At 37.1% G+C, this 18,056-nt stretch overlaps 1 protein-coding gene across 13 annotated transcripts in view; it reads right to left on the bottom strand.

Annotated features, from left to right (window-relative positions):
• PTPRM (protein tyrosine phosphatase receptor type M) overlaps positions 1–18,056 on the bottom strand; it is a 505,106-nt gene that overhangs the window by 378,771 nt on the left and 108,279 nt on the right. For all 13 annotated transcript variants that reach the window (XM_030011784.1, XM_030011791.1, XM_030011783.2 and 10 more), the window contains exon 2: positions 9,613–9,735. In XM_030011784.1, the coding sequence (XP_029867644.1) occupies positions 9,613–9,735 (123 nt within the window). The remainder of the gene's footprint in view (positions 1–9,612; positions 9,736–18,056) is intronic.

Raw genomic sequence — 18,056 nt, 5'->3', positions numbered from 1 at the left:
ATTAAGTGCTGTAAGAAGGGATGAAAAAATCTCCCATAAATCTAATTGAGACAAGAATTCCCTCTTTAATTTCAGCAAAAAGCCTTAAAACAATATGCCAAGAAAATGATTCCCTGAGGAATCATGGCGTTTGTGCTCCTAAAGAGGAGTGATGGAGTCCGTCTCCAGATCACTGGCATTTTAACTGTGACTATGACTATGATCTCGTCATATAGAAGAACTGTCTTAAAAGATAAACTTCTAACTCAGGAAATAACTGACTTAGCCCCTGAAATGGAGACAGTCACGTTACACACTTTAAAGCCTGTAGATGCAAGGAAACGTTTTGATCCACTCTTTATTAGTTTCTAAAGGGTAGGATGGATGAGAAGAAGTCTAATGGGATACGCATGAGACTGAAAAGCCCTGAAGACTGCAAGAAATTAAGAGATTTTTTTTTTCCAGTAGATTAATTACTAAACAAGAAAGAGCTTATTTAGGAATACTCTGATTATTCCCCTTCCTCCCGATCTTGTAAGGCAGTGAGTGCAGCTCCTAAAGGAGCATCTGTTTATTCACAGTCCTCACAGGATTTTTACTGGTCACAGCTTTTCTCAAACTGGCTAAGTATTTTTATTCTGCAATAGAAGAAAATAGCCAGGCAAACAAGCACAAAAATTGTACTGCTACTTAGTACAAGCCTGCTGAAACTGGAGCATAAAACTGCAGTGGTTTCAGTAAGATACCCATGGCAGGGAAGGTACAGTAACATAGCCTTCAGCACTGAGTGAGTACCTAGGGAACTCTACGCTAAAGCACGAGCTACTTTATATTACTATGGGGTCCCAAACTACCTAGAATAAAGCTTCCTGAGGTACATTTACATGTCTGAGGCATATCCCCAGGAAAGAAATTTTACATTCTGTGTGGTCTTTTCTGAACCAAGAGCCTCCACCAGAAGTAACTGAATTTTTCTTTTCCAGACCGATATTGCAGTTGAAAAATGCCAGTTCACCAGAACGTAATGCAAAGTTAGTTGTCCTGAGTCCCTGAAAAAATACTTTAATCATTATTTACTGGCTTTACAACACGAAGCACTCTCCCCCTCTTCTGTTGGGATACTCCTGTCTCATCCAAAGAACTCCTCATGAATACTCCAGGGCGGGAAAACAAACAGTTATTCAGTGTACTTCTACTTTTAATTCAGCAGGGAAATCTGAAACAAGATTCTGATGCACTTAACCAGGAGGATAGTGTCTGGCACTATGGGTGGAAGATGGGAGAGAGACTGGGTTCCCAATGTGTAACAGCAAAACTTTGTAATCCTAAACATTTTTTTTGTCAAGAAATCCAGTTCAAACCCAGCTCCAGTGTCTAGCTTATCATGTTAGCTGCTTCTCAGCATATATTATAGCAGGTGTTATATATAACCTCAGCAGGAACATGTAATCACAGCAAGGTAAATGAGTTAGGCTAGAGGGCTTGCTTAGCATTGTGTGGCACTACATGGTGTTACACAGAAATACCCTCAGCAGTCAACTTTATTTTCGAGGTTGCTTTGAGAATACTCTGGTTTAATGAGAAGTGAATTCCCAGACCTTTCATATAGCCTCTATCTGACTTCTACAGAAGAGGAGAGTTCCTCAAATGTTAAAAAAGTCATAATTTATCATACCATCATTTTCCAGTCAAACATCTTTAACAAATCTTTATCAAGTACTGGTGGATTCTAACGTAGCATCTCCCCCTCACTTCCACGAGTTGCAGCACATTCTGTGATTTTGCACTCAAACATCAGAGGGCTGCTGGAATGCATAAGAAAACAGGACAACTGTTATCCTCCTCCTGGTAAGTTACAGTTAAAAATACTAAAGAAAGCCCACTGCTTCAAATGAAAATTTGAAAGTCAGTCATCTACGTTGGGCATTACTTCATGAACCACACTGTTTATATTCAAAATACTTTGTTCTACAAAAGAAGAAAAAAGTGTAAAATAAAAGTGATATGTAGAGAACATCTACAACAAAAGATTAAATAAACCATTTTGTCTAAAAGCTATTGGGCATCTAGGCAAAATACACTCAAATAACTTGTCTAGTTGAGCTATTAAGCAAGCTAGGAACGTTGCCCATCAGTGATTCAGAATCAGAGATTCTGATACCCATTAATATTTTACTTCCCTTTGCAAGAATACTGGATGCTCAATATTTGTAATAAATAAAAAGTATTTGTGCCAGGTGCTGAAACCTGTAAGTCAGGTCAGAAGTTACAAAAATGACCATAAGATTCCTTTAAGTTATTACAACAAGCAATACCTCAGACGTAGCTGATGGCATTTTGGCTGTTGAACAAAGTTGTTAAGCACACTACTCACTAAGTCTTTAGGTATGTCTTTAAAGTAGCTAACCCCTTTAGTGCTTGCACTGTAGCCATGTCAGCACAAAGCTAGCTGGGTCCGTACTCAGGCAGTTTGCTCTGGCTGACCTCCATGTTGCTCCGTATTAGCAGCAACTGATACTAGGTTATGCAGTTAATTGGACACTGGCTTGAATGTGTCAACATGAACTGGAGCTGCTTGCAAAAGAGGCATGTCCTTAATGCCTGCAGCTATTACCTGGATGTGCAATAAAATGCTAAACATGCTAGTGTTCCAGGTCTAGAAAATTCTACGAAAAAATGTAACCTGAACACAGTGAACAAGGTACAACTCCCACACCTTGATAGTACTTTATGTTATCTCTGGATAGCATTCAAATGAGTTAAAAAATGCAGCTATTTAAAGTAATCTGGGAGAAACAGCATTGAGTAAGAAACGTATTTAATTCTCTTCTATATGAATGTAAACAGAAGAAAAGCATCCCTGCTAACACTGAACACAAACACAATGCAGTGCTAAAATATACTTAATGATAAAATACTCATCACAATGGAAAGTCAAAGTACTATAACTTTACATGGTAAGGCATTGAAATTGGCTTTAACATAGACTTGCCAACTGATCGCTTAATCTGTCTTTTAAAATGGATCACTTCTACAGACAATTAAACAACAATGTACGTTTTTCACACAACCACTTCACATTCTATAGTATTAAATACTCCTTTAAATCAGTGTCTTGGTTTATGGAATATCTGCTAGCTATGCATATCTGGTAACTAGGTATCAAAAGGCCATTTTAAACAATAATTAATACAAGCATTATATGCATTTTCTGCAGACACTGCACAGACATTGCTAAACATTAAGCAATGATAGATATTCAGGATACAAATAACCATAGTACACCATTCAAAAAATTACATATAGGCATGAAAATCATATATTATCACCACAAATAGCACAAACAGAATCCTCATCCTGGCTTTGACCAGCACTATATTAAACACAGAAGACTTCACTGCTGAAAACATGCTTTGAATGCACTGAATGGCAGCCTGTGAAGATTTGATTTATAATTGATTTTGAACTATTCTAAAATAAATGAAAGGCTGATACCAGTGACTCATTGCAAATGCACTGACACCCCTTCAGTGATTGAACCACTGCACTGAAGAAAAATGATGTCCTTTAGAAATCAACTGGAACTGTGAAGCACTGTAGAAAGTTTACACAACTGAATACAGTGGTTTGTAACAAAATACATGGACATGAACAGAAACAATATCCAGCAAATGACAAATAGAGCAGGCTCTTGAAAATATTTGCATTTCTTGCAGTAATATGTAAAATTCTAATTGAATCACTGTCAGTTTATATACTGCTACAGTGAGTCTTGTCACTGGCACAATGCACTCAAATATCTCAAAAATTCTGTTTTGATTTGAAGTTTGCATACTTCTCTGTTTTGTTTGTTTGTTTGTTTTTTCTTATCTGAGTTTTCTCAAATCTTACCCTGCTCATTCCTCGGACTACTCCTGATCTTGCCTAACTCACCGTTTCAGAGCTCTGACCCTGCATTCTCTTCTCTTCACTGCTGTCTGTATGCCAGTTGTTCTCAATCGGTAAACCAGCATCCATACATACACCTGTATGTGTCCATATATATATTTATACACACATTAATTCTTCAGCTTGTAACCCCCACACACACACACTTTAATCCAACCAACACCTCTCTTGGTCTATGTTCTTCTGTACTTCCCTTCTAGGTACACTGGCAGGTGTCAGAAAGATGGCTTCACTACTGATGTCTCACACACCCAGCCTGCATTCCTTCCTGTAAACATCTTGGAATAAGCAATAGTTTTGAGTTTTAATGTAAAGTACCAGAGCACGCTGTGGGAACACCACAATGCCAAAATGCTGACAGGCCATAATGAGTTGGATGGGACATAAGCATAAATGGGACTATGGAGTGAGAGTAGAGTGGGCATAGGCCAGAGAAAAAAAATCAAGATCTGGGAGATCAACCAAAAATCACATTAGAAATGGAGGAAGAGAAGCTCCAGAAGATTGTTTATGTTTATTTGCTTTATAACAGGACTAGGGAGCACTAAACAAGAACTGTTAGGTAAACACAAAAATAAAAAATGGAATAAGCGAATGAGGTAAGGAAACAGCACTGATCAGAACAGCGTGAATGGGTTTAGGCATAACTTTTTTTTTTTTTAAACAGACACAGTGACAAAAGAAAGTTTTAAAAACAATGAGGTCACATACGTGTTTAGAGGGAGCACCTTCCACCAGTGAGGCAACATGAAGGAAAGCATAAAGATCTCTCCCTGAACATTTACCAACTAGATGAAGACTTCTATCATGATGTAGCAGAAAGCAAAACTGGTATAATGACACTTATGCTAATATGAGATAACTAAAGAGGTAACAGACAAAGAATCGAGATAAGTAGCTCATATTTGATGCAGTACGGAAGGGGAAACCATTCTGTACCAAAATGAAAAAAAGTTAAAGCAGCTAGTTTGGAAAAGGATCTTTACAACTGCATTCCAAATGCAAAGAAATGGCTTGTAGATAACTGTGGGCCATAAATCTGCAAGAATTTGGCATAAATTATTATGTTCTAAATTTGCTATTTTCTAAAAGAAAGCCAAAACTGAAGATGCTGTCTATGTGACATAAGCAATATTAGAAGAATGGTGCTACTGTCCACACCGATCAAAAATGTCATTAAAAAAAAAAATCTCATCCAAGTGATAAATTGGATTGGGCATGTCTTTGCTGGTGAGTTGACCTTGGCTGGCTGCCAGACATCCACCCAGCCGCACTCTCATTCCGCCTTCTCAACAGGCAAGGGGGAGAAAATGAGATGAAAAAACTCATGGATTGCAATAAAGACAGGGACATCACTCACCAATTGCTGTCAGGGGCAAACCAGACTCAACTTGGAGAAAATTAATTTATTGCTGATTAGAGTAGAATAGTGAGAAACAATGACAAAACTAAAAACACCCTCCCCCACCCCACTCCTTCCCAGCTTCACTTTACTCCTTCATTCCCAACTTTTCTACCTCCTCCCCCGCAAGCGGCACAGGGGCATGGGGAATAGGGGTTGTGGTCAGTTTGTAACACTTCATCTCTGCTGCTTCTTCCTCCTCCTACTTTTCCCCTGCTCCAGCGTGGGGTCCCTTCCACAGGAGACAGTCCTTCACGAACTGCTCCAATGTGGGTTCTTCCCATGGGCTGCAGTTCTTTAAGAACTGCTGCAGCATGAGTCCTTTCCACAGGGCAGAGTGCTTCGGAAGTGTACTGCTCCAGTGTGGGTACCCCACAGGCCACACGTCCCACCAGAAAACCTGCTCCTGCATGGCTTCCTCTCCACGGGCTGCAGCTCCTGCCAGGAGCCTGCTCCAGTGTGGGCTCTCCACTGGTTGCAGCTTCCTTCAGGGCATGTCTACCTGGGGATGGATAGTATGGGATCCTCCACAGGCTGCAGCATGGATACCTGCTCCGGCATGGTCCTTCATGGACTGCAGGGGACAACCTGCTTCACCATGGTCTTCTCCATGGACTGCAGGGGAATCTCTGCTCCAATGCCTCTCTCACATTTTTCTCACTCCTCTCTCTCACAGCTGCTGCTCAGCGTTTTTTACCCTTTCTTAAATATGCTATCCCAGAGGTGCCACCAGCATCACTAAGGGGCTCAGCTGTGCCCTGTGGTGGGTCCACCGGAGCCAGCTGGAAGTGGATGCATCCAACATGGGCCAGCCCCTGGTCTCTTCTCACAGAGGCTGCTCCTGCAGCCCCCCTGCCCTGCTGCCAACACCATTCCAATAGAGTAATCTACTGTTTGGGCATGTTTTTCTGAAGACATCTTTACTGGACTACAGCTAGAGGGTTTACAGTTAGCTATAGTTGTAAATGCGTATTATAAAAACAAATTAATATCAAACTGCTGTAACCATTCTATAGGACAATGCAAGGTGGCATTAATGACGACTAAGTGATTCTATAACTGTAGTTTTAAACACTATTATAAACATATATTCTTGGAACAGAAAGACAAGGAGAAAGACAGGCTGAGAAAAGGGAAGAGCCACCCTTCCTACACCATTTACTCCATCTGACTCACAGGACACTTGAAACAGAAGACCAGTGGCTTAAACACTCTCATTTAATCCATACAAATATATACAGAAATATATACATGTCATTGCTTTTGGAGTCTGTTTAATGCAGTTTCAGATTAGTACTGACTCATGTTTGTATTTATCAAGAAAATTAGAGCACTAGCACCCTGTTTACTTTAGTAGCAATAGCTTCATATTTCTCTACTACAGTAACACTCCAACAAGGATTAAAGTCTACTGTAAGAAAAACTTTTAGAAACTTTTTATTATTATCTTTGATACAACTTAGCAATTTTAATCTAAAACTAGATCTCACAGAGAACTATTAATGTTCACTAACATGTAAATATATAGTGTGTACGTTAATGTGTGCACACACATGCATGAATGTTATATGACATTTCTTTTGTCACACTGAAATAACATACCGAGCCAAATCTCTAAGTACAGCTATGCTCTCAGCAGTCTCATGTGGATTAAAATAAATCAAATGCCATAACTACTGTGCTTCCCCCTGACTGCCACCAAATTATACAAAACATTATATATTGACATCAACTCACTCACTGGAGCATATTGCCTGAAATTAGGAATGTTATATGCATTAATTTTTTGTACTGACAAGGGACTACTGAACTGAGGGTTCTTGTTTCAGTCTAGTATTACAACATTGTTGCATAAAGCATTTTGCTTTCAAGCCAAAAATTCCCCACAAACCATTAATCTAAGATGTTCTATTCATTATCATCTCAAGTTACTTCTTCTAAAATATGTTGCTCAGAAACTGCTGACAAACTACTTGAAATCAATTTTTTAAGTGTATCACATAACTCTCTGGCTAAGGCTAACTGAAAACTAATTAAAATCATTAAGAAGATGATTTGAACAAGAACAGGAAAAAACTGTCCAGATGAAATTATGAGGAAAAATTAGATACCACTTGACTGAATCGTGCCCTTAGACACACTACTTCTCATTTGCAAAAAATGAGCATTTCTTTTCCTCTTGAAGGGGTTTTTGACCTTTTAAGGCACCAATATCCAAAACCCTCCTTAGACTAACTCGTTTGTCTTCTGACCCAAGACTCCCAAAGCATGTTTCACTTCCTTTATGGGCAGAACTAAAACTCCCTAAACTCTAAATATAATTTATTACCAAATTTAATATCTTTTTTACTTGATCATCAGAACATTATTTTAGTCTTCTGATAAAAAGGCAGGAAGACAAGTAAGAAACAAGTTGTACGACATCTGATAAATAAATTTACATATATATCATTTTCTCTCCATAAAAATACCAGTCCCTAGTCTGGACTCCTCCCCCTGGGAAAACAAAACAAACCAAAAAATCTTCAAGCCTATGGTCATCACAGAAAAGAACATAGATTTGAACCTCTTCTATCTGCCAAGAAGACTGAACAACATATCCTGACAATTGCTTTCACAAAATCCAAGTAGGGAGAGTAATGAATGAAATTTGGAACAGAAAGAGAATTTCCAATGGTGTGATTGAGAAAAAGAATGTATAGCTTGTACTGCAAGCCAAGATGACTGATAAACTACGTGTGTTAGCTCCAACTTGAGAAACAGTATTAAGCACTAATGAAATAGTCCAGATGTGCCAACACCACTGGACGAGAGCCAGTTTAAAAAGGAATTTGCAAGAACCTCCTTTATTTCAAATGATGAACTCAATATAGCATGACGATCCAAGTGCCAGGACTCAGGCGAACTGAACATTCATCTTGAATTTGGGAGTCCTACCTTTGTCAGAGGAAACGAAGTGCTGAAGGAAAAGGCACTTCAGTTCAACCATCAACCTCAGGTATGATGTTGTCCACAACACATGGCAACATTGATAAATCTATAGTGAAAACCACTGAGAACATTTTTACAAGTGAATGATATCTACAGCTGATTAGTGCATATCATACATTAGTGCATTTATTAGTCTACCAGTGATGAGTGCATACATTCAGGTTTTGTTTATATAGCCACTTCTGAACATTCACACTGTTTATTTCCTAATTCCCTTCTCCAAAAATAAGGGAGAAACACTTTCTTGAGAAGGACAACTATTACAGAGACTTTACACAAATGCCAAAGTACATTATAGGTGCTTTAAAGAACTAATAGAAATGGATGTGAAACACCAGGACATTCATCTGCAATGCTTTTAAGTGTTCTGGACATATTTATACGAAATTATATGTCTAAAGCAGAAGTCCCATGATACTACAACCAGTGATTTTATGAAGTGGTCTTTTTGTTTTGGCTACTTTTAGGTGACAATAGTCACAGGAGGCTCAGTCTTTAAAAAGCCAAAGAAGATGCTGAGCTGGGCTGCAGACAATCATCACCCAGGAGATGGAGATAAGTACATGGGGGAACTCTTAACAAGCCTAGATAAAAATGTGAAAAAAGAATGATAAATTTTAGGCTAGTGAATAGTTTAAAACCAATGATCAGATTTTACATATTTGTGTGGCTGAAGTGGTAAAGGAATGACTGTATTACCAGAGTAAGTTTATAGTTCAGCAGAATGCAAGGGTTGTTGCTGTGGATTTAGGTCCAACTGCATGCAGTGCACCAAGTACTTTAAATAACTGTATCACAACTGCCTTTTAATAATAACATTGAGGCCCTTTGTTTCAAGATACCTCTCTTCTCCTTTTTCTCTCACCTCTTTTTCACTTTCCATTTCTTTTCAGGACAGATTTTGTTTAATATCTCTTTCAATGAAAATGCCTAAGGACATCTTTGTTTTATCTCTTACTATTCCCTCTTCCTCTGAGTCTTCCTGAGTAGTCCTGTCTGCCTGTTTCTAGTACTATTTCATATTCATTTTCATGCCATCACTCTGTTTTCTTTCTGCCTTCCCTGATGACACAGAGTTTCTATTTCTACTTTCTAACCCGTATGTTCCCCACACAATGAAAGAAAACCTTTGCTTTGCAAAATATCCCTCACAAAAATCACTGGGAAGATCTGAGTATTGCAATTAACAAACAGATTTAGACAAAGTAGCATTCTAACAATAGTACTGTCAAAAAATGCTGAATAAACATAAGCTAATGTCAAAGAGAAACAAAGCAAAATAAAAGACCAACCAGATGGCATCCCTTGAACTGAGGAGGGCTTTATTGGTGTGTTCATCTGATCCCAGTTAAGATCATCATCATCTGACTGACTATAGCCACACGAACTGAGAGGCTCATCGAAAGTACAGCATCCTGTAATATAAACACAAAGATAAAAATTACACAAGGCATGTAGGTAACAGATTATGAATCTCTAATCCTAACATGATTCAATGCAGACTGTATAATTTTTAAATATCTTTTAATACAAATTATTATATATTTATTAATCATCACTTTCTGAGAGGGCATAAAACCTTCTCGTCATAAGAACAAAATCCCAAGGGTAAAAGAGGAGATTTAGAACTGTAGACAAATTTTCTCCTATGACACTACCATCAGGTATCAAAAACAAACCAGCAAAATAAAAAGCAGTAAAACTCAGATCATCAAAAGATTGAATGATTAGCATTCTTCAGGAAAAACAAACTATTCCGTGCCTGAGAATCTACATTTTAGAAAAAAAACCTGTAAGTGTGGGAACATCAGCTCCCATTCCTGTATCTTGGTTTCCAAATAAGGGAAGACCTAGATGCTCTCAGGTGTGCTGTGCTGCAAACAGATAGCAGCCGGGGTGTTTGTGGGATCAGCGCCTCTGGTACAATACAGCACATCCATCTCAAAAAGCCAATCTATGTGCAGCCTCAAACTCTCTGAAAGAAAACAGTATTATTTCCTCTTTTTTTCCCATTCTCTTCTAAGTAATTTAGAAAAGAATAACATGTTATAAAAGCTTACACTATCCCAAGCTGGTGCAGGGAAAAGTCTAATGTCATGAATTTAGAAGAACGGAATCTAACATCCACGAGAAAACTGAAAAGGTTTGCTTTTTTCCCTTTGGTACAGAGGAAACTTTTCTAGCTTTTTTACATCATTGTCTTCTAACAGGAGACTAACACAGGGTTACAAAATTCTGTTTTCTTTGATGTTTGATGTTCCACTCCAGTGAAGAATGACATCTTTCCTACTCAGGAAAACAAATATAACCCCAGTCACAGATATTTCAGTCCATATTAAAGTAAACTCTGCAGCTGTTCAAACAAAACTAAACTTTAGGGCTATTCATCATCTTTACTATCTATCTACAGGCACAGCAGGCTTAGCCTTGCCCAGCTGTATTAAAATAGGAAACACAAAAATCTAGCTTTCAAAAAGACTTTAAAAATCTAAATTTTCCTAGAACATTATAAATAGCATTACAGAATACCTTATCAAAAAGTAGAAGACAGAATTTCATTATACCTGACAAGCTTCACCTAACTGAAGTCCAGCCTTCCTAATAGCTAAGTCCCAGTGTATATTTGAGATTCATGGCACGCACTTTGCAAGCATATAATCTTCATGAGAAATTACTTTTAGATGCAATCACCAAATAATTTCATTTTTTGTTCTCTTACAGTGCCATTGGTCTTTACAGACCTATCGTACTTGCCCTGCCCTTGGATACAGGTCATCCTATACTGGTCTCTGTTCTAAAATATCTTTCTATAGGAAGTTTTCATGAGCTTTAGGTTTATCAGGGAAATTGGCACCTCTGGACACTGCATCTTTCTGTACAGTTTTAAGTGCACAAGATTCAATTAGATAGTCCAGTGGGAACAGAAAACCCATTAAAGAACTCCCAACTCCAACTCTAATATATCTAACAACAGATATAAATAATCTCTCTCCTAATGTTAAACATATTCAGAAATGCAAGAGATTTGTATAAAGTGTATCAAATAACACCTGCAACATTTCCAGTGGGAAGGCTTAGAAAATTAGGCAGCCATTTACGCATTTGTTCTACTATTTGCATAAATATTACTTCAAACTTCATAAATTACGCCACAAGCTAAGTTTCAGACACAAAAGCAAAACATCAACTTTTACAGACCTATTTGTGCTTTTTTATAAAAAATAAAAAAAGAAAAACCCAAACCACAGGTGAAGCAAAAGGTAGTTTCCTTGCAAAGGTACTGCAAATGATACTAGGACATAAATTTAAATATCAAGTTACACAGTGTGCAATGTAGTCAAGCTTGGCAAAAAATATACACCCAAATAAAACCTGGCATAAATCAGGGTTTACAATTCAAACACAGGACTAATGAATGTACGGAATAGCTCCCTTACCTCATTACATCATACATATCTCTAGCAATAAGAAGATAGAGAAAAGTTTAAGGTGTTTTCTTGCTCAAACCCAGAAGTGCAGCCAAGCACTGCAAAATGTCCAATACTGGAAAAAAGGGAAGAGTTTGTGATTCCAGATGATTAGTAAAGGCTTCTCCCATTCTCACTAGTTAAGAAGATGTTAAAAACATAGATAAATAGAACAACAGTTCTATTTGTCTAGACCATTTGTCTGTCAACACAGGACTGTTTCTCACTGCTTGCTTTTTTTTCACTTCTCTTGTGAATCTATGGCTAAATCGCTCTGTGAGGATTTCTTTTTTTTTTCTTTTATCTTTGCCATTTACATCCTCCAATCCTTTGTCAATTTACTATCTTATAACTTCCTCAAAATGGGTATCTAATCTTCACATCTGCTACAGGAAGAGTTTAAAAAGAACTTTTGAACTCCTCCTTCTATTCCTAAGTCAATTCCACCCACAACTAATAAACAAACTGTAGCAAGTATTGCTACGAGTAATCAAATTGTACAGCCACCTACCCAGAGAACTGACTAGCTTACAGAAGGTCTCTAACAGCACAGATACCAAGCCATGTTTCTTTCTACAGCCAGCCACTAAGAATAAGATGAATACTAATGAAGGCTTTGCACAACCATGACTTTTTGGAAAGTCTTTTGTAAATTAAAATAGCATACATGGCATATATAGCTGTTAGAAGTATACGCAAGTTTATAGACTGAACCAAGAATAACACAGAACATCTTACTGGAAAAAAAAGAAAAGCTTAGCCAAATTAGCCAAGTAACAATTACTGTAAATCAAGAGTCATTGACTGTCCTAATGGCTTATGCCTGCTCCCCAAAGTTCTGACCCTCACATCTGACCATATTACAAATAACATTAAGTTCTTTAGAAACGCGTCATGACATTTGACAAAACCCTACCTTTGCATCTAACTCAAGCCCTCCTGCCTTTTGCAGTGCTTCGCCTATTTTCTAGTCACGATGCTCTTACTGTACAAGGTTTCCACTTCATAAAAAGTTATCCACATATGATATCAACTGTAAAATCTGAAAAATTTTAAGTCGTCTTTAATGTCTCCCATTGTTGCCCTGTTTTGAAAGACAAGCTACTGCCAAGATAGACAGTTTTTTATAATCAGGTGGCACACTTGAGAAATTCTGCCCATTTTTGCTATTAGAATTTGTAATAACAATCAAAATACCTATTGCCTGCTATATAGTTTAATCAAGCAAAACAATTTCCCTGCCTGTTACAATGATATTACAGTTTGGATAGCCAAACTGTATTTTAAAGGATGAATTCTGTGCTGACTGAAATATTTCTAAGTAAAACAGGAGATACATATCCCATTAAGATTCTTTGGCTTATGCTGCATTTTATAGATATTTTTGGATTCCTAATTGACAAATGCACAAGATGCAACACAGTCTATTAAAGCCTACAGTTCTTTCAACTGCAATTATCCATTTAACCATCATGAATCCAGTTCAATATAACTAAGTCATTGACCAAATGTAGTCCTTTTTGCAGGTTTCTATTTTTATTTGGTAAATTACTTTAGAACTTGAAAAATTTATGAGGTTAAAGGAGGAATATAATTTAAGATGAAAGCAACCAATTAAAGTAAATGGGATAAAGAACACACTATATTTTTCCTAATGTGAATAAAGTTTTATTCAAAGTATTCTGTGTTACAGACTGTAACTACAACATCTGTTACGAAGTATTCTCAAAGAATACCTTATCAAAAAGTAGGATAATAGAAGACAAAAATCAGTTCAATGACAAAAACTAACACAGAAAAAAGTTCAAGTTGTGCTGCACACTGCTTTATTTTTGTTGGTCTTATATATTGCAAAGATCTCAGATCAATATGTACTTTCTATCAAAAATTTGCCAAATGTGTAAGTGCTGAAACTTGTAATGCTTATGAGTATCAACACTAGCATTGGCAGGGAACATATGTGCATACTAGAACTGATACAAGGGCCCTGCTTTGGGATAAAATACATTTTTTCTTTATAGCTCTATGGTTTCTGGTCTGCCATAGTACCATGAATTCTGTTGCAGAATAGGTGAACACAGAAGATGAGTTTACTGAATCCCACATTTTATTAGTATTCTTATTTATCTCATTTTAAAAGCATTCTAAATTCTATTGTCTCTGTATTTTCAATTTCATACTGGAAATGTGTTTATGCTGATTAACTCTAAGTACAATGTAGCTATTCTTTGAAACAGAAATAAAGGTTTTGATATCTGATCCGAAAGCTGGGTGTCTAGACCACATGTCATATCAGGGGGCTTTGATAATGCAGTGAAAGATTAATCTCCTATTAGGCAATGGATCTTTTCTTTCTGTCTATAAAAAAGGAGCCTCTGCCCAAACCAAGAATATAGCATTCCTCAGCCAGCCACATTCCCTCCTGTCCTCATGAACATCCCTGCATCCAACAGCAATGGACCAAGCACAACAATGGACCTGGACAACAAACCAAGGCAAATGACAAGTGAAATAACTGAAAACTGTGACAAACTGCAATTGTTAAGCTTGACTACACTGTGAATGAGTCAGCTTTCATCCCTAAGGGTTAATGCTCAGGACCATGAGGCAGCATTACCGTGCTGCCTTGTGCTCCCTTTTACATTTTTGAAGTTTCAAATTTCAGGGCAGTTGTCCTACCTAGACACTCTCACAACAATTAGAAAATTATCTGAGAAAGACAGCATTAGGAAAACAGTATCCTGAGCTCCTAAGCTGACAAACCGTCAAATCGGAGAATGAACAACTACTCCTTTGGGGGCAGGTAAGAAGTCATAAAGTGGAAAATAAAAAGCCATTCTCAATTATAAACTGGCTAACTGAGAAAGCATAAGTAGGACTCAATGGACAATTTTTAACACAAAAAAGTTAAAATGCTGTCTCTAAACCTCTACGACAGGTCTACTCTGCTGTATAACTTTTAATAAAGATAGGGTGACGACAAAAATTGTCTAATACAAAATTGTTCACCTCTGAAATCAATAAATGGTCGAGCCAATAAAGCTTCAAGTAAACTAACTACAGCTACATTAAATGGAAGGTTTAAAGAACATATTAGAAACTGGACATAATGGTCTGCCTGTATTCTGCTTTGTGTGTAGATTCTCAGCAAAAAAAGGCCCTTTCAAAGGTGTTACAGCATTACACGTTAAAAGGACTTTCCAGACATGCTACCTTTGAGATAGCTCGCAAAAGAAACTCTTCTCTGTGTGCCTCCAAAGTGCACGCAGAGCTGCCACATATCTGCAGTGACATACGCACACCAAAAATTCTTATCCAGGCTTTACAGGTGAGCTTTCAGCAGTGGGTAGTCTGTTTTAAAATGGAACATTTATTTTCTCTCAAAATATACCAAGTTTTTGATTTATATTAGAGGCAAGTGTTCAGAGCTGTAAAATAATACTGTAATCTAGATTACTGGTCAGGCAGTCTGAAAAAACATGTGCTGCATAAAGTTGATCTAATTTAAAACAGTATCTACATTTTGACAAGTCTGCATACACGTTGGGGTGAGGGAGAAGAGCAAGAGGAAACAGGTCTTACAATTAAAGAACTTCTGTGATTGCGGCTGTGCTCAGAAAGGGTTTTTGAAAAAGGCAGAGGATGGAAGAATTATCTGGAAACATCTCATGAGCCAGAGCAAAGATGATGAGGTAAAAGGATGCATTTTGCAACTAAGAAAGGCCAGATATTAATTCTGGCTGTAAGGGAGAATAACAGATGGAAAATGATAAAAAATTGTGCTCAGATATGTGGAAGAGGTGGTATGAGAGTGCTAGAGAGTTCCGAATTCACAGACTCAATTCCAGCAGTATCGCAGGTGACGACAGTATACAGAAAAAAAACATATCGGATAAACATTTAAAGATGTTATTTATGAGACTTCAAAAGCTCACCGCATGTTCATAAAACATTTACAATTTTTCTCTCTGTTCTCCCTCCACTTACCTGACAGAAACTGAATCAACACAAATGTCTCCAAAAACGCTTCAGTTTTGGTGACACGGGATACTGTAGCAAAGTTGCATTTTATGTAAGACATATCTGTCAGTTCTAACCTCCCCTGGAAACCTGCCCATATTTAGGCAAATAAAATGTTTTCTACAAAATTACACTTGTTTAACAGATACCAAGAATAATTCAAAATCTGGATTCCTGGACTCTAGTGAAAAGCCCTGAAAAAAAGGAACAGTCTCCTCTCAAAATGTGCATTTAAACTCCTTTTAGATACCAAGACATAGGAACAGACACCACTCACCAAGGCTAAAAGACAAGACATTGAATAAGAGCTCCTAAAATAAGTATCACTCATCTCGTGTAAGCAAATAATATCCATAGATTTGTGTCATTTTTTTATCAGTGGATATTTATGAGGCCCATGGGAAAACGGGTGCACATTAACATTCTGTGAGCAAACTAATTTCTGGCATTTTTTTTAATGCCCAGGTGTTTGATTTTACAGTATTAGCGATAGCTTTTCTTAATGTATGGCATGGATTACATGGCCAAGTGCACATGTATGCTTACATACCAAATTATATCCCTGCTGCAGTTGTCATTAATTAGAACACATCTACCAAAAGAAACATTCGAGTGCTCAATCCATTAAAGTAAGTACAGGATTATGCAGAAATGTATTTAGGAAAACCTATTTCGAAAGGTATTATTAAAAGAAGCATATTTGCAAAAGTCTTTTGGATTTTATGCTTTAGTAATAGAGAAGGATATCATGCTGGGTGTTAAAACTACTAGCTGGTCTTCCAGTCCAACACAAGTTAATACTAAGAGAGACATTCCTTGTACAAATAGTTGCCATGGACAAATTTTAGCCGTTGGGAGTTTTCTGATGGTTTGTGTGGGGTTTTGGTTTGGGTTTTTTTTTTAGTTTTCATTTCTGTTTGTATACATACCATTGTACCTTTTTAATTATTAATTTAATGCTTAAATCAAGTTCCAGATCAGGGAATTCACTTTATAAATGTAATAAATATTGTTATGGTAACTTTTTTGCAAGAAAGCCTTATAAGAAAAAAAAATATCCAGAAGATAAGTACTTCGGAATGACTTTTTAAGAACAACTAGAAGTCCAATTTGTAAAATATATTTAACCTACAGATGTATATAGCTTATTAAAAAGATCACATTGGGCATACTAGATGCAAAAGGGAGACAGGTGATGTACATGTGTTTTGGAGCTGACTCAACCTGCTGAAATTCTGGACTGTAGTCGAAACCACTACAAAAATGAACAAATAAAAGGCAGATTTCCCATATGTTTTATATCTTGTTTATTACAAATACACGACAAAACCATGCTTCAAAATGCAGAAGTCTCACATATAAACTGCCTGAAATGTTTCGAAATAAAGCTTTGACCTACAAATAGCTATCAAAAGGAACCTTCTTTTCACATACTTGAAATAGAATTAAAAATTCAAAAGATACTCTGGCAGTAGAATAAGCCTCCTGAGGAAAAAAAAAAATGCAACTGAACACCTCCTTCATATAGTTTATATCATAGGATTCACTTAATTTATTTTTATACCTACCACCCAGGAGTGCACAAACCCCCTTTATTAAATGTGTAAAAGAATTCAATCATCTTGGTTGGCAAAGAAAGCAGATGCTACAGAAGGCAGATGTGGGAGAAGTATTTTTTTTCCCCATTTACTTGAAATGGAGACATACTGGGAGGGTGGGAAACAGATGTACATACTGCAGTAATATATACAGAAGGTAACAATTAGGTATACTTTCTTTTGACAAGTTAACAAGCAGTAGCCTCTTAAAGGACTTGAAATGACACCTCTGTTTTAAAAAACTACAGTAAAACACATGACAATGTTCTCTGTACTCTTTCCTAGGGAAGAAAAGAAAGAGGGCAATTTTCAGTCTAACTCACGGACCATGCATTAGCCCTCTGCGACTTTGAAGCAGTAGTCTGCAGCACTTCACCCTTCTGTCAGACAAGGGAGAAAATACATACCATAGTTATCTCTTTTCCACTCAGCATCTATTTGTGATTTCTTATGTTGGTAACAGAAGCTGCCCCTATTAATTATTACATAGAATTCCTCTATCCTTTCCTCACTTGGATTTTACTGCAATTTTGCCTTCACTTCTCCTTTCAGTTCACTGAGGAGAGCTATCACCAAAACAGAGCCAAGCATGTGCAGCTGGAATTAAAAAGAAAACATCTAAACATAGTAAGAAATCACTAATTTGATTTT

The sequence above is a fragment of the Aquila chrysaetos genome, chromosome 4, assembly GCF_900496995.4.
Source record: "Aquila chrysaetos chrysaetos chromosome 4, bAquChr1.4, whole genome shotgun sequence".
Classification (NCBI taxonomy): Eukaryota; Metazoa; Chordata; class Aves; order Accipitriformes; family Accipitridae; genus Aquila; species Aquila chrysaetos.
This window is presented reverse-complemented; position numbering and strand designations above follow the sequence as displayed.